The 25,343-nt window shown below is 36.1% G+C and overlaps 1 protein-coding gene across 1 annotated transcript in view; it reads right to left on the bottom strand.

The window, feature by feature from the left end:
• LOC136261670 (uncharacterized) overlaps positions 1–25,105 on the bottom strand; it is a 35,044-nt gene extending 9,939 nt beyond the window's left edge. The window contains exons 1-27 of the mRNA XM_066055710.1: positions 24,914–25,105; positions 23,713–23,971; positions 23,115–23,266; positions 21,395–21,492; positions 18,502–18,559; positions 18,322–18,453; positions 18,163–18,259; positions 16,657–16,950; positions 14,499–14,813; positions 14,155–14,448; positions 13,826–14,104; positions 13,062–13,385; positions 11,934–12,209; positions 8,446–8,496; positions 8,084–8,392; positions 7,382–7,804; positions 7,080–7,328; positions 6,972–7,022; positions 5,527–5,892; positions 3,833–4,098; positions 3,563–3,782; positions 2,709–2,857; positions 877–984; positions 730–811; positions 418–516; positions 268–362; positions 52–212 (exon numbers count right to left, since the gene is read on the bottom strand). Of these exons, the coding sequence (XP_065911782.1) occupies positions 52–212; positions 268–362; positions 418–516; positions 730–811; positions 877–984; positions 2,709–2,857; positions 3,563–3,782; positions 3,833–4,098; positions 5,527–5,892; positions 6,972–7,022; positions 7,080–7,328; positions 7,382–7,804; positions 8,084–8,392; positions 8,446–8,496; positions 11,934–12,209; positions 13,062–13,385; positions 13,826–14,104; positions 14,155–14,448; positions 14,499–14,813; positions 16,657–16,950; positions 18,163–18,259; positions 18,322–18,453; positions 18,502–18,559; positions 21,395–21,492; positions 23,115–23,266; positions 23,713–23,968 (5,204 nt within the window). The 5' untranslated portion in view covers positions 23,969–23,971; positions 24,914–25,105. The remainder of the gene's footprint in view (positions 1–51; positions 213–267; positions 363–417; positions 517–729; positions 812–876; positions 985–2,708; positions 2,858–3,562; positions 3,783–3,832; positions 4,099–5,526; positions 5,893–6,971; positions 7,023–7,079; positions 7,329–7,381; positions 7,805–8,083; positions 8,393–8,445; positions 8,497–11,933; positions 12,210–13,061; positions 13,386–13,825; positions 14,105–14,154; positions 14,449–14,498; positions 14,814–16,656; positions 16,951–18,162; positions 18,260–18,321; positions 18,454–18,501; positions 18,560–21,394; positions 21,493–23,114; positions 23,267–23,712; positions 23,972–24,913) is intronic.
• Between the last annotated feature and the right edge of the window lie 238 nt (positions 25,106–25,343).

Raw genomic sequence — 25,343 nt, 5'->3', positions numbered from 1 at the left:
TCAATAGCAAAAAGGGGTTATTCAATTCACTAATACCACAATATTAACTACCTTATAACAGTACTTAACACCTCTACTGTGGCTCCAAGGTCAAGAGGAAGTGCTGAAGTATCTTCTACTGGTTCAGTAATAGTCACCAAATTGCTAACAATGTCGATTGACATTTCTGCTATTTGCTCAGGCTGTAGTTGCACTGTACGCAATGTTTGTGCCTTTATATGAGAAAATAATAGGATGTTATAGTTTGAATTACATATACTGGTGTACCTGTAGTGTTATAGCAACATATTCATAAGATATGCACTCTCTGACAATAGGTGGTTGCCAGTCACCAGAGGAATTACAGTAACGATAAGCAGTGCCTGTTGTATAGTGTAATAGTAATTGTATCCAATTACATCACCAATTTCTACTCACCAAATCCTCTTGGACATGGCAAGCTTATATTTCTGTTAGCTGCTGTACTTAGCCAAGTAAGGCTAAAATCATCTGTGTCTTCTGGACAGCTTGGTTGACCTTTAGTGCGTTAATAATATTTTTTCATATAACTGACATTTTAAGCCACATTGTAGCTTTGGGCTAAACCACCACAAAAACTCTCTTGCTGGGTAAAAAAAGTTTTGTACCATCATGCAATTAGTATAGTTTGCCCACTACAGACTGTCATTTAGCTGTCTTCACACTAGAGAGTTAGATTTGTTCTACATACGTGGGTATCATAATTCATACCTTGATCTATAGTTGCCATACACACAGATCCATTCTGAGAAGTGCCATCTTGTGATATACTGTACATTAGTGGACACACATCCTACACAGAAAAGTATATAATACATTATTATTTTGATTGTATATCTATGAGCATGCATGTGTCACCTTTTCACAGACTAGTCCGTCACAGTCTAAACCAACATCAGGTAGAGTGTCTCCATCACTGTCTCTTCCACACAAACTACCATTACCAGTGTAAGCTGGATCATTACACTGTAATATCAAATAATAGTTTCTAGGTTATATATGTTAATATGAAATTCAACTAGAGCTAAATAGAAGATGTAGCTACTGCAAACTAACCTAGCACAGTACAGTACTACTTTGCTAATTGTAACCATTTGAGCCAAAATATGCAGAGGTGGATGGGCACAGTGACCACGATAGTAGATGCTATATAAAGCAGGAGTCTGGGGGTGCAGCCCCCCAGAAGCTATAGGTATTTTACTTGTTTCAGGACTGAAATTTTTTATGCAGAGTAGTATTTACCATAATAATAGCAATAAATCATACTTTATAAGTTATTATTATTATTAGCACTTTACAGTGACCAGCACTGAAGGTCTGACAGCAACATGTGCTGCAGCCTTAGGATTACCTAACCTAATTTCAGGGACTTAGACCTAATGACGTGATTTACTGACTGACTGATAAGGTGTAACAGAAAAGGGGCCAAAGTAAGGAAAAAAATCCATCCAACCCCAGGATTCGAACTGCAGGTCACCCAATGTCTAGTTGGGGCCACACTCAGTCTTCCTCCAGGAGGGATCGATTTTCTTCCTTAAACCTAAAGTATTTATTATTAGCACTTTACAGTGACCAGCACTGAAGATCTGACAGCAACATGTACTGCAGCCTTAGGATTACCTAACCTAATTTCAGGGACTTAGACCTAATGACTTGACTTACTGACAGACTGATAAGGTGTAACAGAAAAGGGGCCAAAGTAAGGAAAAAGTGGTCTACATTAATCCATTACTGAAAGTTGCATGTAGGGATCAGTGACAGTCATGAATTCAGCTATGAGCCTAAAGTAAATTATCATAATAGAATGGCATACAAAGAACCAAGTGAATTTAATTAGCAAAAAATTTCTAGCAGGTTAGAGTATTTGATTGACTACTCCATTAGAGTACCTCAATCTTCTGTATACGTATAATGTTTTTTTTTTTTTTGGGGGGGGGGGGGGGAGGTACATTCCCCCTAACTCCCCTCTGGATCTGCCAATGATATGTTATGAGAAAATATCAAAATATGTTACAATATAATATGTGACTGTCTCTGGGAAAACCGGTCTTATCGCCCATTTGAAAGTATCGAGAAACGTCGGTTTTAAATATTCTGTGTGTTGTAGCTGGCCAATGGCGGTAGCTACGCATACCAAATTTTCACACGTTTCACAACAATTTCTTACCTTCCTGATCATCCACTGAAGAAGTAGTCAACAGCTAAGTTTCCCGCCATTTTAGATAATTTTTAAACCGAGGTTGTCTGTATCAGGCGAGCTCCAGAAGGGGTGGGAGGCGGGGGCCCTGGAAGGAGGGCAAAATGGTGTTCAAAAATTGAAAAGAGACGTGCTAGGATGAATTAGGCCAAGTTATAGGCCATTCAGGGCTCAGAACTGGCTAAAATGAAAGGAAATTTACAGCACAGGTCATTGTCCAACACCACAGAGCTGTGCAGCCACACACAGCCATCTCCTGGTCGGCCAGGGCTCCATCAAGACCCCAGACCACTCGTACGGCTCGCCACTGTGCTCTAGAAAAGCAGCCAGCAAAAGCAGACCACTTTACTCTGGTGGACTGTGGCAGTGAAACTTGATAGTGCATCCATTAAGCTTTGTGTTTGTGTGAAAAAATCAAACTTCCTGTCTTGGGCGATAAGAACGGTTTTCGTAGATCCAGTCACATATGTTATTGTATTATTAGACAACTCACCCTGCATGTTGATGTGTTACACACACATGGAGGTAGTGCTGGTCCAATACACACATCCAGCAAAAAGTAAAACAGTTCATGTAGTACATCTTCATTATTACCATCGTCAGTAATTATTACAGTGAAAGAGTTATTGCAAAAGCAAGTATCTGTAATGTGGAGGACAAATTGGACCATAATAATTATGTAATCATACCATGTACGTAACCAGTTACTTTCCATGAAGCAACCACAAATACTTATTGATCATAGTAACTATAAGCAGCTTGTTTAAAACCAAGTGTGCAGTACACTGAAATGATTTAAGGACTCCTGCATGTATTATTTATAATTATTCAGTTTTGACTAGATGTCAACACAGAATATGTACAACTAACTGGTTAATACATGAACTTCTGAATTTTAAATAATCCAAATAGTGCATTCAAAGAAGAGGCACTGTTGTAGATAATGGAGTGTGTTGCTTTCTCTATAGGTAAGGTAACAAAAGTATAGGCCTTATATTTATTTTTCCATTGATGCTATTCAATGAATTATGTGATCCACACTATAAAATTATTGGTTGTACGAGTAGTCAACAAATATAGTAACACATAGAAACTAAACAACAAACACAAACACATACGCATAAGCATTTATAACATTTGCCAATGGAACTAATACATTGGTGTTTAAAACCTGCAATAATCATGTACATAATAGAAGCTATTTTAGATTAGTGTTTTACAAGTAACTATTACAATTAAAAGAAACATATAACTGTGATTATTCTATTAGAGTGGATGACTGCTATTAGAATATTTAGAGGGGGGCATGGCACCATGTTTCCTTATATTTATGGTTGGCTACCATACCATTTGGCTCAAACACTACAATAAGTGGTGGAACAACTGCACTGAATGATCCATAAGGTCCAAAGTCATTCAAATAATTTTGTATATCCAACACATCAGTACTATTGGCTGGTCCAGGTGGTAACTCAATCACAATAGTAACAGGGAATTCCCCACGATTGTCTTCAAACATATTCACCCTAACTGTTATCCCTTCATTGGAATCAAAGTAGTCTAGTGCCTGTTAAATACATTATAACTTGTGTTTAAACATGTATTAATAGTACATACCAATTCTTGTATTTCTAAAGGATTAGGTATTTCCTCAGACTCATATAACCTACCAAGTCTTACTGAGGCTACTAATAATGGCATTGATCCACTTCTTACTGTACAACTGGAAGTGTCTGGTTCATCCCATATTTCTCCTTCATTACATCTCCTTGTGACAAAAGGACCAAACCAAAACAATGAGTGAATTTCAGCACAACGAATCATGGCTATGGTAGATACTGGTGTCTTAGGCCACACAGCAACTTCAACTGTTCCTTCACATGCTATATAGAATTTTTTTTAAAATGTACTGATAAAATTTAAATATTATTGCACATTAGTGATATATTTGCCTATGTGTAGGTTTTAAATTATTTTTTCCTGGAGTGCCAGCACCCCTTTCCCTTAATAATCAAGGCTAATACACTGTCTGTAAGTGCTATCCCACTAGGGACCTGTGAGAAGGTCATAACTACAGGGAGTAAAAATGTTGAAAGTAAAATGCAGACAGACCCATTGGGTAACTTGATCCCCAGCAACATGCAATGTATGGCATGAGCAAAGGACCCACAACAGTTGGAATCTTCTCTGCATTTACTTCTTGCCAGTAAAGCCCACTAGAGACTTATACTGCAACTATTTGTGGATGTAATATGTGTGTGTGTGCGTGCGTGTGTGTGTGTGTGCGTGCGTGTGTGTGTGTGTGTGTGTGTGTGTGTGTGTGTGTGTGTGTGTGTGTGTGTGTGTGTGTGTGTGTGTGTGTGTGTGTGTGTGTGTGTGTGTGTGTGTGTGTGTGTGTGTGTGTGTGTGTGTGTGTGTGGTTTTGGTGGTTGTCGCAGCGTCCGCCACATGGACCTAAGCTTCATTGGCAAGATAGGATTAAAGTTAGGCAAGATCTGAAACTTTTTTGCATTGATGAGGGTGACTGGTATGTAGTAGCACAAAGCAGAGATGAGTGGAGGAAATTGTGTATATAATCCCCTTTGATAACAACAGAACCTGTGCAACAGCAGAGATTGTTTTGTGATAGACATAATAGATACTTTAAAAGGGCTCAAGATATGGCTAGACACAGACACAAAGTAGGGAGCACAGCAATAGTGTTTTTATGTGTCCTAATTTCCATTGAACATTTAGATGTCGCCAGGATTTGTTGAGGCACAAGTGTATGCAAGTTTGTGGCATTGATTATTTATTCTACATCACCATGAGATAGTGGTTTTTATTCAAGTTCCAAGTGTGTGTGAATGTAAGCATGTGTATGTAGGTACAGGGGCGTACTGAGGGGGGTTTCCAGGGGTTTCAGGAAATCCCTTTGGATTTCAACACCCTATATACTTGAAACATTAAGAAATTGGAACTTCAGGTTTCCAGAATCTGGAATCTATCATGGAACAGGACACATTTTAAACCTTTATCTTAGTTAAATAATAGTTTCTCACATGATAGCAACACTTATAGCATTGTTCTGAATTAGATTTTGGTGAAAAGATCGAGATACTCTAATAGAGCAGTCAGGAATATAAACGACTCTAATATAACAGTCACTTTGATGTAGTGGAAACCCCTTTCCAACATTCCTGCGTACGCCCCTGAGGTACATTTGCATATACAGTATATGCATGCATCCATACATAAATTCACTGCAAATGAAAGTATACATATTCATAACACATATGTAGATGTTTGTATGCAAGCAATCAATAAACAACCTGGTAAAACATTAAGAGAAATATTTTGTGCTATTACAAGTGGATCTGAGCACACTGCTACTATCTCACAACTGATTCTTCCATTGGCTGTTAGTGGAACATTGAACAGAGTTATTTGATGAAACAATCCTGGTGGTGTTACTTCAAAAACAAAGTTAGATACTTCTGCTTGTCTCTTATTAAGTCCCACTCTTGTACCATTAACATCACCACCAGGTCGTCGTCCAATAACCATATCAATTCCTTCTGTATTGTAAAACCTCCATTGAACTGGCAGGCTTAAATCTGATGGAATACATTCAAATGTAACATCATCTCCTCTCAGTATTGTAATACTGTCATCACCAATCAAGGATAAGGCTGGATCTGAATATAATAACATACGTAAGTAATGTACAATCACCTACACTCATATACGGAGATACATACTTACATACATGTTATAGTTATATTACAGGAGGAGTAGATTATTGATAGAGTTAGAGACAAAGCTGAGAACAAGTGTCAATAACTAGATATTCTATGACTGCTTCAATAGAACTGGCTTATATCCAAGTAAAACACTTGTGGGTACTGTGATGTATGTATATGGCATTGTATGCAACTTGTATAAACATGTTATATTTACACAACATTTTGATTGCCAACATTGCACACATGGTGTTTAGTTGATTTTTCTGTCTGAAATAAACACTTCTTTTTGTCAAAAGGCAATAATTTAACATCTTACTGGATTGTGTGGTATATTGCCTGGGCAACAACTACCATACAGCTCCAGTAAATCCTTTGAAGTATGGCTTCACTAGATACATATACTGTATAGCAAAAAAAAATTGGTGAAAAACTTTGTCAAATTTGGCAAATAGCATTTCAATTGCCAAAGTATTTTCTGCCAATTTTTTAGCAATCACATGAGCAAATATATTGAGACCATGTTGAGTCATTGAAATTGGTCCTGCAATGTGTCAAACCAATAAGAAAGAACGCGCAGTTCATCGTCCTGTGAGCAAATGCTTTAGTGTCTGTGATAGCCTGCACTGCTGGAGCCTACATTCACTGTATTAAACATTGCACTCGACACTTATGTCCATCGAATGACACTTGCACGTGGTACATAGATAGCACACTTACATGCCCCTCAGCAATCTACTTATCAGATAGCAAGTCCCCATTCACCAAAGTTTTTTTTGCCAAATTTTTCTGCTAAATTGTTTATTGTGGATTTTCACTAAACTTTGTTACTGCTAAACATTTTTACTATACAGTATACATACATACATACATGCATACATACATACATACATAGGTACGTACATACGTACGTACATACATACATACATACATACACACGCGCACACTCACACACACACATATGCATACATACATACTTACATACATACACATACTGTACATGCAACAGTGCACATAATTTAATGTAGGCTTACATAAAATTTGCACTTCAATCAATTCATTTTCAGAAGGATTGGTAGGTAAATCTATAATACATAAACATTTATGTTATAGTAGGAGGAGTAAAAAGATCCTAAACTTACAAAAGTAATAATCTCCTTCCTCAACACTGGATACAGTAAAGTTGATTTGAAATAATTGTACTGACAACATTAGTGGTAGCAAAGTATGGTTTCTGAAGCTCATTCCATTCCTGAACTGTTCTGAGAATACTACATCAACTGAATTATATAAACCATCAGAACTCTGTGCCAACTGAAATATCAAAGTTGCAGTTTGACACTGAGGCACTATCAGTGGTGATTGGGTTACAGCACGTACCACTGGATTACCTGAACAACAAAATATTGTGGTATTACAGTAACAACTTATCTCATACACTTACGAGTGGTAATCTCAACTGATGAACTAGGTCCATTTGATGAAGACCGACAAGTGTAAATACCATTTAGAGGATCATCAAAAATATCAAAACTAATCTCAGTTATATATTTTGAAAATGAAGTTATGAATATTGTTGCCTCTAATTCTCCTTCTTGTAATGGCACTGAGAAATTGTTTGTCAGTGTTCCATTAAAGAATTGATTGTTTGATAACTCCCAGTGTGGATATTCTTGTCCTGGAACTGTCATACAATTCAAAGAAAGAACATTGTCATATGGTACAGCATTTCGCTTCCATTTTGTGTTTCTTCGTCTTGGTGGTGGAGTGATCTCAGAACCAGAGCCAATGATAACAAAACCAATGTTATTGATAATTGTACCAGAAGGTAACAAACTGTTACTATCATATCCCACATTAACCTCCTCTGTGTACAAAATGGAACATAATTCCCTCCTCACAACTACTTACCAATATACTTTCATATGTATACATACATAATTATGTCTTAACTAACCCACATGGAGAGGTACATAACTTAATGTCCACCAGTTTAATGAGGCACGTTTATTAAAATGCCCATCTCTGGTAGGTCTCAAATACAATGCTGTACATTAACATCTCATAACTATAGCCACCTTACAATTGAAGACATATTTTTGATTCCATAAGTGGCCCAGTGTTATATGTATTGATAAATACTTACCTTGAAACACAAACAGGTCAACTGAAGCTTCAACTATTCTTACACCATCTTCCTCAATAGCACACACATAAGATCCAGTGTCATTAACACTAACAGATTCTAGTAGCAAAGGGGTGGCTAACTCTGGAGGAATAAACACTGCATTAACTATGTAAGATACATCAGTGTAATTCTCTCCATTAAAGTGATACCAAGTGATCGGTATAATAGGAATCAGTGAACTTCCAGGAAAACTTAAGTTGCAGTCAAGTCTTACAGCACCACCCTGAAGTTGATATACTGCTGCTGTTGTTGTGGATATTTCAGGCACTACAGAAATATGCTCTGAGTAAATAACAGACAAACAAATTTGGCAGTCTTACAAATAGTTGTGACTTCAATAGTTGCTGAAGAAGTGATCTCTCCAAACAACACTGTAAATGTAAAATGTAGTTTACCACTCCACTGCACATGATGAATCATACAATACAGCTTCAGCAGCAATCAAACACAACTAGATTATACATATAAAAGTTTGGGTGTTTATAAATTTATTTCCTTTCAGTAATTCTGTTCACTTCTTTATATAAATGCTGTAAAAGGGCTAAAAATGTACTTATAATAGCATTGAAAGGTGCCTGGAGTTTAATCAGATTTACTTCACATGTTTTTCTGGTTAAATGCTATAGGGTCATTCCAACCAGGAATTTAGGGTCACCTCTCGGATTTTGGTGTGTTTGTAGTACCTGTGGTGCTTATCACTCATGTAAATTTTTAGCTCCATGCACCCCATAGTTTCTGATTTATAACCACAAATATTTTGAATATTTCATGAAATTTGCTCCATCTCTGGTTACAAAATCAACCATAACTTCACACTGTGCAAACATTTTTAAACACAATTTTCACTGATGGAAGATCTTTCCAGTGATCCCTAAATTATGGGATATCTACTTAATTATGGTTTGAAAACGTTAATCCTATATATTTTGGAAAATGCTGCTTGAAATTCTTCGAATTTTTTTGTGAACAATGATTGGATCATGGTCTATGTTTGATAAAATTTTTGTGGTGGGACCACAATGGGTTCAAGAGATATATTGTGGTATGCGGTAGAATTTTGTAGCCTATTATTGCGTTATGGGAGTGTACACCTCCAATAACCACTAGCAACAAGGCCATGCCAAGTTTGCCTTACAGAGTGAAGGTGTCTAGGTAGAGTGCAACCTGTATTAGTGATCACCTGTATTGAAAGACCATCTATGTATTGCAGTTAATTTAATTGGATATTAATGTATAGGACCAAAGCAACAACCCTTTCTAGCAAATCCAAAAATAGACAAGTTAACTTTAAATTACAGATCTGACCTGACAACCATGTGTCCATAAGCATATCATGTGAATGTTGTATCATCTCTTCAGAAATACCTTCTTTATTAAGTTGAATCCGGACTTAGCCCTATTTATGTGGTTGCATGGGTACACACAACAAAACTCCTGAAAGGGATACCTGGACACCTTGATAAGTAGGATGCCTATTTATATTGCCACTCTAGTCGGTGGCTGATCCAGAGGGGGGGGGGGGGGGGGGGGGCACATTCCCCTCTTCTTCTCCAAAAAAATCACACAAAAGATCGAGATACTCCAAAAGAGCAGTCAGTCAATTACTTTAACTTCCACAGTAATTGCAACTTGCATCTGTAGCACTAATCCATGGACATACATGTATATAGCCTGCTAGGAATTTAAATGTATTTGGTCCTTTGCATGTACATGTCATTCTATACAACAACTTACCTTGAGTTTGTAACTGAACTCCTGACTACATGTCACTGCATGATCCCTACAGCCCTTGATCCTCCTACTTAGAAAGCATGCTTTATTATTAGATATTTGTGCTTAAAACTACCCTACATCAAAATTTTCAATCATGTGATACCTGTAGCTTCCAGGGTTCTGTGCTTCTGCTTTATATAGTTACCTACTATGCTGGTCATGGTGCACCCCTCTCGCCAAACCCTGGATCCGCCCCTGCTAATGGTGCACATACATTTGGACCAAGATGCCTCTGTGGTTTCTGTAATATGAGCACTGTAGGGGTTTTACTGTATACAAGCATTACGTGCACCTCAATGTGTGAAATACATTACTAAATTACTTACACTCATGACCACTTTGAAAATCAAATCATAAATTCATGCACATACTCATGCAGGATGTAAGCATGCTGACCTTGTTTTCATGTGCATTTGCCTGTACTGATCTTCAAAGCATGAATGCAGCAAAATACTTCGAAAAACCATTTATTAATTACAGTACTATAAATCACACGTTGAGGTACAAGCAAGTGTTCAGAATATTAAAAAACTCTTGGTACAAGTAATGCATCTACTGTATACAGTGTAACTTTTTTATTCCCTGGACCATTGGTAAAGTGAGAAACCATAGACTTGTATTGGGTCCAAACATACCTACAATTATAAAGTGAGATCAAGAAAACATATCCTGGATATCAAGGTGTCTGGGTTTCTTTTTTGAGGAAGTTTATTGTACTTATGTATAACTTGAATAGTGTGTAGTGGGGCTATGTATGTAAGTGCACTATGGCGGGATATGACTTAATAAAGTATTTCTGAAGAGATGGTACAACATTCACATGTTTGTGGATACATGGTGATCTCATTTAAAATCCACCTGTCTAATAAGGACCATATTTTGGATTTGCAAGTAATGGTTGATGCTTTGGTGCTATCCATTAATATCCAATTAGAAAAGTATAAATTTGTTGCATCACATAAGTGGTCTTTCAATACAGGTGGTCACTAATATAGGTTGCACTGTACCTAGACACCTTCACTCTGTAAGACAAACTTGTCTTCTTGCGAGTGATTATTGGAGGTGTACACTCCCATACAGCAATAATAGGATACAAAATTCCACTGCATACCACAACATAATTCATTATATCTTTGTGGTCCCACCACAAAAATTTTATCAAACGTAGACCATGACCCATTCATTATTTACAAAAACATTCAAAGAATTTCAAGCAGCATTTTTCAAAATATAAAGGATTAAAGTTTTCAATACAGTACTTTCGAACCATAATTAAGTAGATATCCCATAATTTAGGAATCACTGGATAGGTCAATCAACAGTCTTCCATCAGTGAAAATTGTGTTTAAAAATATTTACATAGTGCAAAGTTACAGTTGATTTTGTAACTAGAGATGGACCAATTTTTCATGAAATATTCAAAATATTTGTGGTCATAAATCAGAAAATATGGAGTGTACAGAGCTAAAAATTTGCTTGAGTGATAAGCACCACAGGTACTATAAACACGCCAAGTTTTGTCAAATTCCAAGAAGTGACCCTAAATTCCTGGTTGATTTGACATGGAATGACCCTATAGCATTGCAATGGCAAGCATGGAGATATTGACATGCAGTATAGCCCATGAATTGTTAGCTAACCAACACATGAAGAGCTAGTGACCAACAAGTGCTTTTATGTCTCAGTTAGTTTGAATTTTAAAGCTAGGATTGCCTGCAAGGTGGTCTTAGACATCAGAAATGAAAATGAGCAGTAGTAAAAAATTCATAAAGCCTTTATTTCTAGTGAACATCAGCATTAATTTGTATGTCACTCTGTATATCACTGAATAAATTTAAAATCATGTGATCTCTTGCAGCATACAAAGAGTACTAATATGGGTGTAGACTTCTAAATGTTGTGCAAGCAGCTATAGGTTTAGAGTAAGGATTTGGCTCCTGCCACCATTGTATTAGGGTGGAAATGCAATGGTGTTTAGTTGTAATTTCAATTGCTAATATTGTCCTCAATGGTATATACTTAAACATTTACTCACATTGTGCTGTCAAGGTATATGTTCCGCTAGTATTGAGGCTAGCAAATGGCACTGTTAGCCTGTAGAGGTTTCCAAACTCCACAGTAACTAATCTGGGATCAAGAGTGATTGGTTCAACACTGTCAAATGATGTGAACTCAACAGTCAGATCTGGTACAGTGTTATTATCTAGATTATCAGTTCCATTGGAAAATGTTGCAACAGTGTACAGTATAGTAAATGGTTGACTATAATAAACTTCAATATTATCCTCTAGTGAAGCAACTACCAGGCTTCCTGTGAACAAATATAAAAGGACATAACCAAAAAAATAATTTTATTGTTTTGTATTTAGTTAGCAATGTTTCAGTGGAGGATCCAGGTGGGTTTCTGTGGTTTCTGTACCTCTTTTGAATTCAGTCTAACTAACTTTATAATTGTTGCATAATCATGGTAAAACCCCTATATTCCACTGTAACTCAGTAGCAAGCATGCAATTAACATTACTACTAAACTTTCAGCAAACACTTTACTTTTCACCTCCCACTGTATTGAGATACTCTAATAGAACAGTCAAGTATCTACTATATATATTAGAGCAATCAAAGCTACAGCTTATTACAGCCAGTTTGTTTATTTCATAGTTTAAAGCATTGTATTTGCTGTGATTGTTAACTAAAAGTAGCCTAAAATCCCTTCTAAAATTTCAAAATTTTCTGGAGTATGTCCTCAGATATACTAATTAAATAATTTCTTGTCTACAATACATTTTATATTAATTTTCAAAAAACTCCCTTTTAAAATCCTAGATCCACCACTGTGTAGTAGCAAACTCAAAATGCAGAGCATCTACGTACATCTTGACTGGATTTGCAAAAAGGTACATTTTCCACACATTTTACACAACAGCAAACGAAATGATGTAACACTTGACTCCTTATACTGATTAACTTGCTCTTAGTTTCAATGTAGTCAGCTGCACTCATATGCAATGATAAAAAGTTATGAAGCTTTAAAGTTCAAAAAATGGACCAAATTGTATGTGTGAAAAGGGTACCATTTGCAAATCCAATTTCATATTTTCTGTTTTCATTACATTATTGCACAACCCTACACAATGTTATGATCTATATAGCTTGTATTACTTACGGCTACTAACAAACAGCTTTGCAGCAGCAGATGACTGCAATGAGGTACAGTTAAATGATATATCTACTAATGGAAGTCCATTAATTCTGCTAATATTCAATACAATTGTATTATCATATGATAAAGCATTAAAGATAGTATTGTCAGACTGATAAACACCAGCTACCACTGGATTGGGCAGTAAATCACTAGAAGATCTTAGTTCCAGTTGTCTATTACTTTCAGTACCAATACACATCACCACTAAACTACTGGGTATACCAGGATTGTTTAGTACAGCCACTGGAGGTAATGTTACACCATTTAGTGTCATAGCAATGGGATCTAGAAGAGTAAGCATGAAACACAACATTAGAAACTGTTATTATACACTATTCTAATGAACAAAACTTTAATACTACAGCAGCAAGCAGCATCCACTAATGTTCACATAAATTAATAAAATGAAGCATTATTTTAAACATAGTATATTTCACATGGTAATGTGCGTGTGTGTTATAACAACTTGTATATTTTATGTAGTTACAGTAGTATACCAAATATGCAACTTATTCAATTGTAATCCACACAGTACATTTTGACCAACACGATCTTCATTACTAACCACCACAGATCTGTTTTCTGTTACTGTGTAACAAGGAACTAGATGTGAACAGCTGAACACTATGGTAACTATTATTTCTATGGTTTTGATAATAACAGTATCCTTATAAGTTCTATTGTTTGAGTTACTGGCACGCATACTACCTCTAACCTAATTATACCTTGTATGATGATAACTACAAATTGGAGATCTTCTCTGATTTCACTACCAGCAAATACACAATAATAACTTCCACTATCATTATGTTGAGCGTTATTAATGGTGAGATTATGTTGAAGTTCAGCTGGTGTAAATGTGTATTTTGTACTTGTGGTGAGTAACTCTGATCCTTTGTACCAGATAATTGATATTGTACTGTTATTTGGAGTACATGATAACAGTACATCGTCACCAACTGAGTTGACAGCAAATCTTTCAGGACTAACAATAATGTTAGATGCTATAAGAAGTAACAAAATTTAATAGTTTGACTTGTATAATAATGCTTACCAAGGACAGCTACACGAGCAATGTTAGTAATAATAGTTCCATTATACTGGAGCACAAATTCAGCTTGATCCAATGCAACATCAACTTGAGGAAATATCACATGATAAATATCATTGCCTTGATCAACAATTATTGAAACATTGTCAGAAGAATCATTGAAATTGTTAATAAAAACTTGTACATTTTCTAGGACATCAACATCACCAATCAAAGCTATACGATATACAAACACTGCATCTTCTCCAGCCATAACTCTCACTATATTTGGTGATATTAACACTGCAATAGTGGTACCTGAAACCAAAATGATGTGAAAACATGCAAAATTGGTATCAAATACTTACTGGAAAGAAAAACTGGAATTTCAGCACTGGTAGCTCTAGAGTGACAAGTATAGCTTCCACTGTGTGAACTTAAAAATGTAGTGAAATATATAGTCACAGCTGTAGCAGATATATCATATTGCCTTCTGCTAACATTATAGTAAATATTATAGAATCCAACAGTTGTATTAATGTATTCAGATATAATTTCTGCACCATTGTTTTCAAGAATACCCAAGCAAATGAAATTAAAGTTGAGTGGTACCACAACAGCAGATCTATTTACCAAGTACATCTCACCAATACTAGGTCCATACAACTGTATAGTAAGCACATCTATAAAAGGAACATATACATATATTACGATGGAATCTTTGTAGATATAGAATTAAGACACATGGTGGTGTCTCATGCAACCCAAGAAGCCAGCGAGTCACATCGTGAGTATAAATATATTGACGGGGAGTAAGAAAATGTGATTTTCATGCATTCGTAGCTCCATGATCCTTTACTTGAATGGAACAAATTTTAGACAGGAGTTGCCCACTTTGTATGGAAGTCCACATGCCCCAAAGTTGAAGTAAAACCCTCCAGTCAATTCCGAAATATTAGCAATCTAAGTTCCTGGTTTTTCTTCATTTTTTTTCTTTTCACACACTTTGCAAAAATTGCTATAAAAACAAACACGTATACTCCAATTGAACTGAAATTTGGCACACTTAATGAAGCTCTAATTGCAAATCCTAGTACCAAATTTTATATGAATCTAATAAACATTCATGGTGTTATGACCAATTATTTGCACAATTAAAGATCACCTACAGGGTAAACCACTTCATGGAATGAGTTAAAAATTGGATTGTGGTTAGATTAATGATTGTAGGAGTGCCTTTTGGTGGTTTTGGAGGAATTGAGATACACACCATGAAGATATAACGTGAAATAAAGTGTGTGTAGCAATTGTGCAACCACATTTCGTGCATAAATTATCATACCTGCTATGCCAGGCAAACCGCTTAGGGGAGTGAATTAAAAATCAGTGTGTAGATGATTAATCATAGTAGAAAGTACTTTTGGTGGTATGTAAGAATTGGATTACAAACAATACGAATGGATACCAACTAGGTGTAGTAAGTGTACCAGATCGAGATACTCTAATACTGAGTATGGTCACCCTATTAGAGCATTCTGAGTTAATCTAGTCGAGCATTCAGTAGAGAGTTCATCTACATAACAAGTCATCCTGCAGAGAATTCAGTCACAAACAAGTCACCCTGTAGACCATTCAGCTGATACTCCATAGGGAGTTCAGCTACGAACAAGTCACCCTGTTGTGAGTTCAGCTACAATGCATGTTGCAAGCCACCCAGTAGAGGGTTCAGGAATGTAACAAGCCAACATATTAGAGAGCTCAGCCACATTACAAGTCATCCTGTAGAGAGTTCAGCTGCAAAAGTCACATGCAGTTCAGCTATATTACAAGTCACTCTGTGGAGAGTTCAGTTACATATACTTTTCTCTTCTTTCTGTTGTAAGGAAAAAGGAAAGTGAAAAGCAATTACAAAAAGATGTGATATCTATACCAAAACAACCAAGCTGTTAAAAAAGGGTGCCGCTCCCTAAAAAGCTAGGGTGAAAGATTTGTGAAACAAAGGTGGTAGCCAAGAAATGGCTGTGATGGTAAGTTAATGGAATAATGACAGTTCAGGTGGTTGCCAAATCCTAGTGAAACTTGGAGGAGGCAACACAAATTCACTTGAATTGTTGTTATTAAAATTTTGCCATTCTAACTTACCATCACAGCCATTTCTTGGCCACAACCTTTAATTTCACAACATTTTCATCCTGGAATTTTTGGACCACACCTTTGTTACAATTTGGCTGTTTTGGTATAGATATAAGCTCTAATAACAATAACACATATAGGCTCAACATTATAAAGGTGTAGTCTTTGTTTGCTATGGTGACCAAATAACTTAATAACTGCAGTTGTTATTATGATATAATTACAGTGGTTGAAATTAAGATCTATACAACCACATAGCTAAACTTGTATGGGTATAAATAATTATGGCAATGCTTGGTAGAGATTCATATATATTATAGCATGATTTATAGACATCATACAGTACATACATATTTGCATAAAAGTACATATTTTTGTTACTACATTCTGTACCTGGAATAATAGTTATGAATACACTAGAAGAGACTTCATTTATTAGCAGCCCAGTACCACGACATTGATAACTGTTCCCTAAAGTGACCAGTGATGCTGTGAATCTCAACACAGTACGAAGTGAAGAAGATGGTTCATAGTGTACTAGAGCATCATTAACTGGTTCAAATTCTCCATCTCTTTGAACTTCCCAGGTTACAGAAATGTTAGGTGGAATTGTATTACACATCAAAACAATTTCTTCTCCAAATGCAAAATACTGTCGGCCGCTTACAGAATTAGCATCAACAACATCTGTTAGTAAAAGTTGTTTAAATACAGTTTCCAATTAATTATTGTATGTTATTGTCTTTTTTATTTGCAAGCCCTAAAGTTGAATTACTACTATAGTTTTTGGGCCTGCATTATTTTAATTTTCCACAGGAATAATAGTGGTAATTACTGAATACAAATGGTTTTAGATTATTGTGCTTAAAATATGCGAAATCTAAGATATCTGGCAGTAGTGTCCCAGTGTTTAAGGTTTTGGGTAGTTAGGTGTGGAAATCTTGTAGTTATAATTTACAAAATTTTGTGCATTTTAAATTAAGGATGACTGTTCTATTAAAGTAACTTGATGGTGTGCTACTGGATCTATAAATTTAAATCTACACCATTGAACTATTTAAAATGTCATCATGTACATTTAATCTCATGCTCACTTATGTACATTTCATTGCTTTCAAAATGGCACACACAAACATCAAGAGTATCTATGGTTTAAACAGTCCTTCAGAGTCCACTCAGATATCCTACAATACAAGTGTGTTTCACACACAAAACTCGAGCAGCCATTGCTAGTATGTGGCTTCATCATAAGGATTCAGGAAAAGATACATCTTGACCCCAGTCCAACTGACAAATGATGGTATAACTGTCAGTCAATATATTGGCTGGTTTGTCTGTCTGGCAGTCAGTCAGTTTGTTATAATGATCATGTTAGTACGTATATAGTTTAATTTCTTGCAATGAAGGTATGATTTATTATAAAACTATCCAATGTTATTGACTGGGAATCTTAATGATATGTTGCTCTACATGCTATCATCGCTAGTCAAAATATAGTGACAAGGTATAAATCTGCATTACTTTGTGGTGTGCTTCTGTAAATAATATTAAAATACGCACAAATTTTACTACTAAGATTGATTACTGACATTAAATATACTTTATGCAAAAAACTTAATTATACAGTAACAAAATTACACTGCTGTAATTTACTTTCTTTTCATTGTAAATACCAAAAATATATGAAAATTTTTAACACAAAATTTGCACAACTAGTACTGCAAAAGATTGAGATGCTCTAATAGAGCAGTCAATAATTCAGTGTAAATCATATCAAAATGTTTTTACATGGAAATTTCTATCATGACAACATTTTAGATGAAAATAAAGTAAATTACAGTAATAGTTTGTTACACTAAGCCTGAACTGTAAATATTATGGATTACCTACATACCGTACCTGGTGTAGTAGTTGGTAGCACCACAATGCTAGTAATCGAGGAGGATATTGAAACCATTGAAATAGTGCTGCTCACATCAGAAACACTAGCAATTGGCTGGATAGAAACAATAGGAAATACTGTGACTATTGAAGTAGAAAGAAGGAGTGTTTACTTACAGAAGAAGAAACAATTGTTGGCTCAATAGAAACGCTATTTGACACAGGAAGTTCTGTGGTGTTTGTGTCATCAAAAGAAACACTTGTTGGCTGAATAATAGTAGTAGTAGATGGTATGGTGGATGATGGAATCTGCAGTATATTGTACTAAATCTTGAAGGAATGAACAACAATTCTCACCATTCTCAATCCTTCCATTTGAACATGAAATGTTGCGTATTCTACAACAATTGTAAACCTGTGAGGATATTATGAATATTTTATGGATAATTTTATTTTATTGTTTATTGATAATTTTATTTCATTGATAACTAAACTCTCAAGACAATACACAAGTCTTACACTTATATCAAGACACACATGTTTATTTTAGCATTTTCACATTTGCATAGCTCCATGGCCCTTTTCTAAAGCACACTGTTTTGCATTAAAGCTGTCTGTCAGGTAGGGTAGGCCACAGAACAAACTTGATTAATTCACGCCAGGCATTTGTGAGATATGGGCATTCAAAGTTTCGATTTAATTTCTTCATTGTTTCTTCATTAGCCAAAGGGGGCTACAATTAATTTTTGCACACTTTGCAAAAATTACTATAAAATGCAAACATGGCCTTAATCTTCAGCACAAATGTAGAGCATAAAAAGGCCAATTCACATGTAGAGTTTGCTATGAATCTGATGGATATCCAAGGAGTTATGAGCATTTATTCACGTCAAAAAAATCTAACTTCTGTCACGGCTACAGGGCAAACTGAGTATGGGAATAGCTAACTTTAAAATTGGTGTGTGCATAGGCTGACCATAGTAGCAGTGCATTTTGATGGTTTGAAAACCAGTAGAGTTACAGCTACAAGGTTATAAAGCAAAAACTAAACAAGTGTAAAAATCTTTGGATAAAAAGGTGCACAAAAATGTCGAAAAACTTACCAGAGATTGAACCAGGGACCTCATACCTATACATGACCACTAAACCACTGCTATCTTGGCCACTTAATTTCTGCTTTATAAATGACAACTCTAGTTTAAATCTGTTTAAGTTTATGATTTCATTGATCTACTAATAGAAGTACTAGATTGTTCTAGTACATTTAATGTAAGTCCTCAAAAAATGTGCACTCTATTAGAGTAGTAGAATAATATTGAAGTAAATCATGTAATAGATCTACCAATATGGAAGTTCTATGTATGTTCTATTAGAATTCCTCAACAATGCGCACTCCATTAGAGTATTAAAACAATATTATCAAATATTGAAGTAAAGCATGCCATTTATAAGTCTGTCTTCAATGATCATCATTGTGTAGCTATGTCATACAGTACGATAGAAACTGTATAGTAGGGACCACAAAGGAGTAGGCGTGGCCCACGAAATAATATCACCCAAAAACCAGCCTCAATCCCCCCTTACGACGATGAGGCAGTATTGGAATGGTGAGGTAAAACTTAGCCCAAACAAGCTTTCAGATCGACCCGAAACGTTTTCAACAAGTTGCTACGGAATTTAAAAAAAATTTATTCAACGGAATTTTCTACTGACTGACTGAGTCAGCATAGATTATATATTCCTTATATATATAATCTATGGAGTCAGTAAGTAACTGAAGTAACTGACTGATGCCTTCAGACAAGCGTAACTCCGGCGATAACGGCTAAGGCTACGGGCTTGGTTTTTTTCACTGTTCGACGTCGCTTCGGCCCGACAGGTGCCTTTTGGTATGCCGCAGTACGTACAATGCATTCTTCATGGACTTACCAGTGTCCTCCTTTGTGTCCCATTCATCTTTGCTGACAGGGAAAGGTGTCGATTTGGCGCGAGCACGTGATGGCTTCCCTTCGAAACGGAAATCGTCCGTATTTTTATAGTGACTATTTTGATTGCAGAGGTGCTTTTCAAACAGTTTTTGATTTCGTATTGCTGTGTAACGGGTTGAGCACAGCCGATAGCGAAGCGTAATGGATACTTCACTTTTCAGACGATAATTGATATAGCTGGGGCGCGCGGGTCCATTTCAGATGCAGTATGCGTGGGTTATTTACAAAAAAAAATTAACAAATAAGTACACGAAAAATGTGGAATTTTCAACTAGAGTAGGGACCATAGCACATCGATAAAAAGTACTGAAACAAGTTGGAGTAGTCCATGATATTAAATCACAGTAAAACAATAAGAAGTGTTATATCCCTACTGCAGTGTGATGTGCATTTCCGTTATGGTATCTTGAGCATGGTAGGGATATAACACTTCTTATTGTTTTACTGTGATTTAATATCATGGACTACTCCAACTTGTTTCAGTACTTTTTATCGATGTGCTATGGTCCCTACTCTAGTTGAAATTCCAAAATTTTTCGTGTACTTCAGTGTATAGATAAGAAGAAATGTAGGTAAAAATAAACCTTAAGTCAGCTATAGGCTGGTTTTGGGATCAAAGTACACAAAGAAGTGAAATCCGCTTCTGCACAGCATCATTGCAGCCATTTCTTGGCCACTACTTTTGATTTCACTTTTTTCACCCAGGATTTTTAAGGCCACACTATTTTTTCACAGTGTGGCTGTTATATGCAGTCATATAATAACAAGTTGTAGCCAAAAGTTTATATATAAATGTAAACCGTGGCTCAGAAATGTTTGATTACCTTTGTTCACCACCAATTGTTTAGTTAGCTAACAATAACAAGCTTTGTAGGATAGTTGTCATTATTTGATATCTGATTAATCACAATTTTAAATTGCTCCTTAGTTTTTCATGATACTGTTGCAGTCATTTGAAATAGAGTACACGAAAGACAACACTTGCACAACAAGGTTATACCCTAGGCATGACACATACAAGTCATACAACACATTACAATCATAAGTATAACTAAACTGCATGTATAATGAGTAAATGGCTCAAACAAATGATGACATTTCAGAATAAAACAGTTGTGCTAAAATTCAAATTCAGTGAAAATATTATCATTTTGGGTGCTGAATCTAAATGAATCTATCTACATGTCTATGATTTTTGAAAACAAGGTTGTATAATAAATTGTATCTAGTTTTAAATTACAGTATAATACATGTATATTTACCATAAAGTGACATTGTCTGGTATACTGGGAGGAATCCAATAAAATGTCACTTGTGACTTATCCACATTAGATGTGTGACCAGCAGTAGCATTACTGCTCTGTAGATAAATGAAATACATGTACACACTACTCAAACACATTTTATACATACCCTGATTGTAAGCCCATGCGTGAAAGCACAAGTGAGTGATTACTCTGACCTTATGTGGCTGGTGTGGCAATGGTGGTCAAATAACTAGCAAGCATGAATCCTTAAAGTAATTCTACTATAAATGGAACAAGGTTGGATTAAAAGAAGATAAGAGCTTCTAGTTTTCATTCTTGGCCACACTTAGGAGTACAATTGTATGATATATTTTTATTACTCTACAGTTGTGTTACTCTAATAGAGCAGTCAATAACTCTAATAATAGTAGTCATTACAACAGTACCATTTGTTTCAAATTTGATTCAAGTCAGCTACTACTTAATGAAATCTTAAAAACCACTGAATACATACATCCCATCCAGACCACCAAGTTTCATGCAATAAAGATCTCACTGTTAAAAATTGTATCTACATTAGACTATAGCTAGTAAACATTTCTCCCTGGTCATCTCCATATTAGCCTAAGTGTGCTCCTCCCCTTGCCAGCTCTTAACTCTGCCCCTGAAACTTTTACTTGGACACCCACTCTTACTTAAAGGCTCATTTTTTAACATATCAACACCAATTAAAGTATGTATGTGCATGTACATGGCATTTAGACTTGCATTCATCAGTCAAACTTTGTGAAATGACAGTCATAGCAAACAATGTTGCTGTATTACTTACATATTGATATGCATAACAAATGACATATACATAAGGTGTGCATATTGAGGATAACATTAGGCATAGCTACAATGTAGGCAGGTGAAGCAGTTGCCTCACCAAATATTGGTGACTGAACTGAGAGCTACATTGGACCTTTTAGATACATTTAAAAGTTGCATTATCTAAGTTTGTATTTTCGTTCAACTTATTGTACATAGTAAGAGTCCATCCAGGGGAAGCTCTAGGGGGTTACTGAGGTTTTCAGAAAATGGTCAACCAAGATCAATATACTCTAGTAGAGTAGTCACCCTAATAGAGCACTCACCCTAATACAACAGTCAAGCAAATTTTTAATGTAATAGTTTCAGTTTGGTAAACTACTTAAATTGCTATCACAATCAATCTCAGATAGTCTAACTTTCCAGGGGTTCCCTCTGGCCTATTGTTGTGCACTATATAGAGAAATTGAATAATGCTAACATTTCATTTGCTACTATAGTGCAACCCCAAAATAAATTTGCCAGATCCCCTGGATTGACATGTTTTACATGCTATATTATACCAGTGCTTATACTTCTCAAGACAAGTACATGGCCATATGTGCATTCTTTGCAATTACCATAATAGTAAGACTAAAATTACCTCCATATTCAATCTTGTAACTCTTAATTTTCTGGGGGGCATGTCCCCAGATCCCCTCGCTGGAGCATGCTATGCATGATGAGTGCATGTTACTTACACACTAGAGTGTATGCATCATTCATGAGCATTGCAAGGCCTGCCTCACCTATTTAAAATTTCTAGCTATGCCCTTGCATGCATGTATAACTTTAGTTTGGCCTGTATTTCTCACCTTCATTATAGTGTTTAATGTATGGGGAAATTATAATGCTGACAAAAAAGCATCATAACTAGCTAACATACCTCAGTACAAGCAATCAACTGCCACAGTGCATCACCATCAACATTTGCAAAACTACCCTGGAATGCTGCATTGGTATCAAACGCATCTGTGGTAGTCCTTGACTGGATGGCAAACCCTTTGAATATGTTCGCACCACTTGCAATGACTTCAACTACAGAATTGTAGAGACTTATCAAATTGCAATAACAAAATAGCAACTAATGACCATTCTCAGTATATGCACATGCATACACACATGAGAAGATGAAAGTCACGAGAAATAAATCTTTTTAGGTTTAACAAGAAACCAAGAAAGAGCAAATGGTCATTTATGGATAGTATCATTTGACAGTTAATGGCACAATTACATACATGTGCATGTGCTAATATGGTGCTGTACACTTAGCTACATGTAACATTTATGTCAATGGATCTATGTAGCAGCCATAGCTATGTGTAGCTATACTGTTGTTGAACAAAATGCTTCATTCGTGCATCCTTCTATTATACAATCACTATCTTCATGCTTGTCAATGATACATGTCAATGACAGGCAAGTTATAGTATCATCACTCAAATTATAAGGCGGTTTTAGGCTGTTTGTGTTAGCTAGCTTACTTCTGAACATATCAGAAGATGAAGAGTACTCAACACTCCCAGTCAGAGGACCAACAGAAACACCATTGATAGCAGTAACTTGTAGAGAATAAGGACATGGTGGAGTACAGGTAGATGGCAAATCAGGACTATGTTCTGGGGTGATATCAGCACAAGCTGCACTGGGTGGACCAGTAGAACGACCAGCTACTTGATGGGCCAAAATGATGATCCAAATCATCCAACAGATCACCACAAGTTGATGTGACATCTCCATAGGCTATGAGCAACATATATACATAATATAAAGCATGAGAATAGTTAGAACTATGCACTTTTGAAATAATTCCATGACTGTAACTATTCTGCTTTTGCACCCTCGGCTCCACTCCCCTCCCAAAATTGTAATAGCTACTTAATTAATTGGCTATCAAAAGTGATATGCTTTTACCTCACAGCAATGGTCTTGTCTATTGTCTAGATAACATAGTTATAGCAACTTGAAACCTTGCAGTTAAACTATAGCCATATACCTTGTCATGATAGACTAGCTAGCTACCTTTGTAATCTTCCTGTGTAGTTAGCCATATGCAAATGATCCACGTCTAGAAAGGCTTCAGAATCACAGTATCTATGAAGTTATTAACTCTATATAGCAATATACCTGGCTGTCTGACGTTAATGATATCCGAGATATTATAATACCATTCAAATTTTAATAAGGCGTCCGTTGGTCATTCCTTACAATCGAACTTGCTACCGTGCGCTCAACGGTTTAGAGAACATTTACCAGGCTCGGGCGGAGAGGCATATTTGGTTCTCAGTATTCCCTCGTATGGTTAGCTATAGAGTCTAGTTTTAGTTATTTTGTCCAGCAATATACGTAGCTACCCATCCTTAATTACTATCTAACTACCCAGGTTACATGTCGGGCTACATGTATATTAAATGCTGGCAATGCTGACAAGAGTTCTGTGGTCTGATGGTACCACAGGCAAAAGCGTGGGGTAGCTAACGTATTGGGACTCTCGTACACTATTTGAGAAATCCAATTATAAATACACATAAATACATGAAATGTTTATTGAAATACTACAGAAATACGTTTTGAAATACTTAAATATTGGGACTCTCGTACAAAATTTAGAGGTTTGCGTGGGCGTTGATGACCCCTCGGTCAAAAGTAACCGGCTAGCTAGAAAGAACTTTTATACAAGCTTACCTGATAGCCTTAGTCAGTAGCTAAATACGTACTTCACTAGGCTGCGCCGGGTGCTGCAGAACACAGATTTTCGCTGATCAAGATTGAAGGGCCGAAAGACAAACTGTTTCCGGCAGTGACACTGTGACACTCGTAGCTACTGAGAACACCCGTCAGTGGTGGTGTAATGTCTATAGTCATGCTTTATAATGATCACAGCTCCTACCATAGATGCTCCTACTCACGTTTCAAGTAATTTCTACCGTTACTCGCTGCGCTTAGCTTGCATTCGCTGCGCCGGTTTAAAATTTTAATTTGTATCTATACAAGTATCTAGAGTCAAGTATCAAAAAAGTATCAATTAACGGGCAATACGATGTTCGGACAGCTGTCACTCGCTTTCTAGAAATCCTGCAGCTTAGCCTTAGGTTATTACACCAAAAGGTAGGCT

The sequence above is a fragment of the Dysidea avara genome, chromosome 7, assembly GCF_963678975.1.
Source record: "Dysidea avara chromosome 7, odDysAvar1.4, whole genome shotgun sequence".
NCBI lineage: Eukaryota > Metazoa > Porifera > Demospongiae > Dictyoceratida > Dysideidae > Dysidea > Dysidea avara.
Note: the sequence above shows the minus strand (reverse complement) of the source record. Positions and strands in the feature narration are given on the sequence as shown.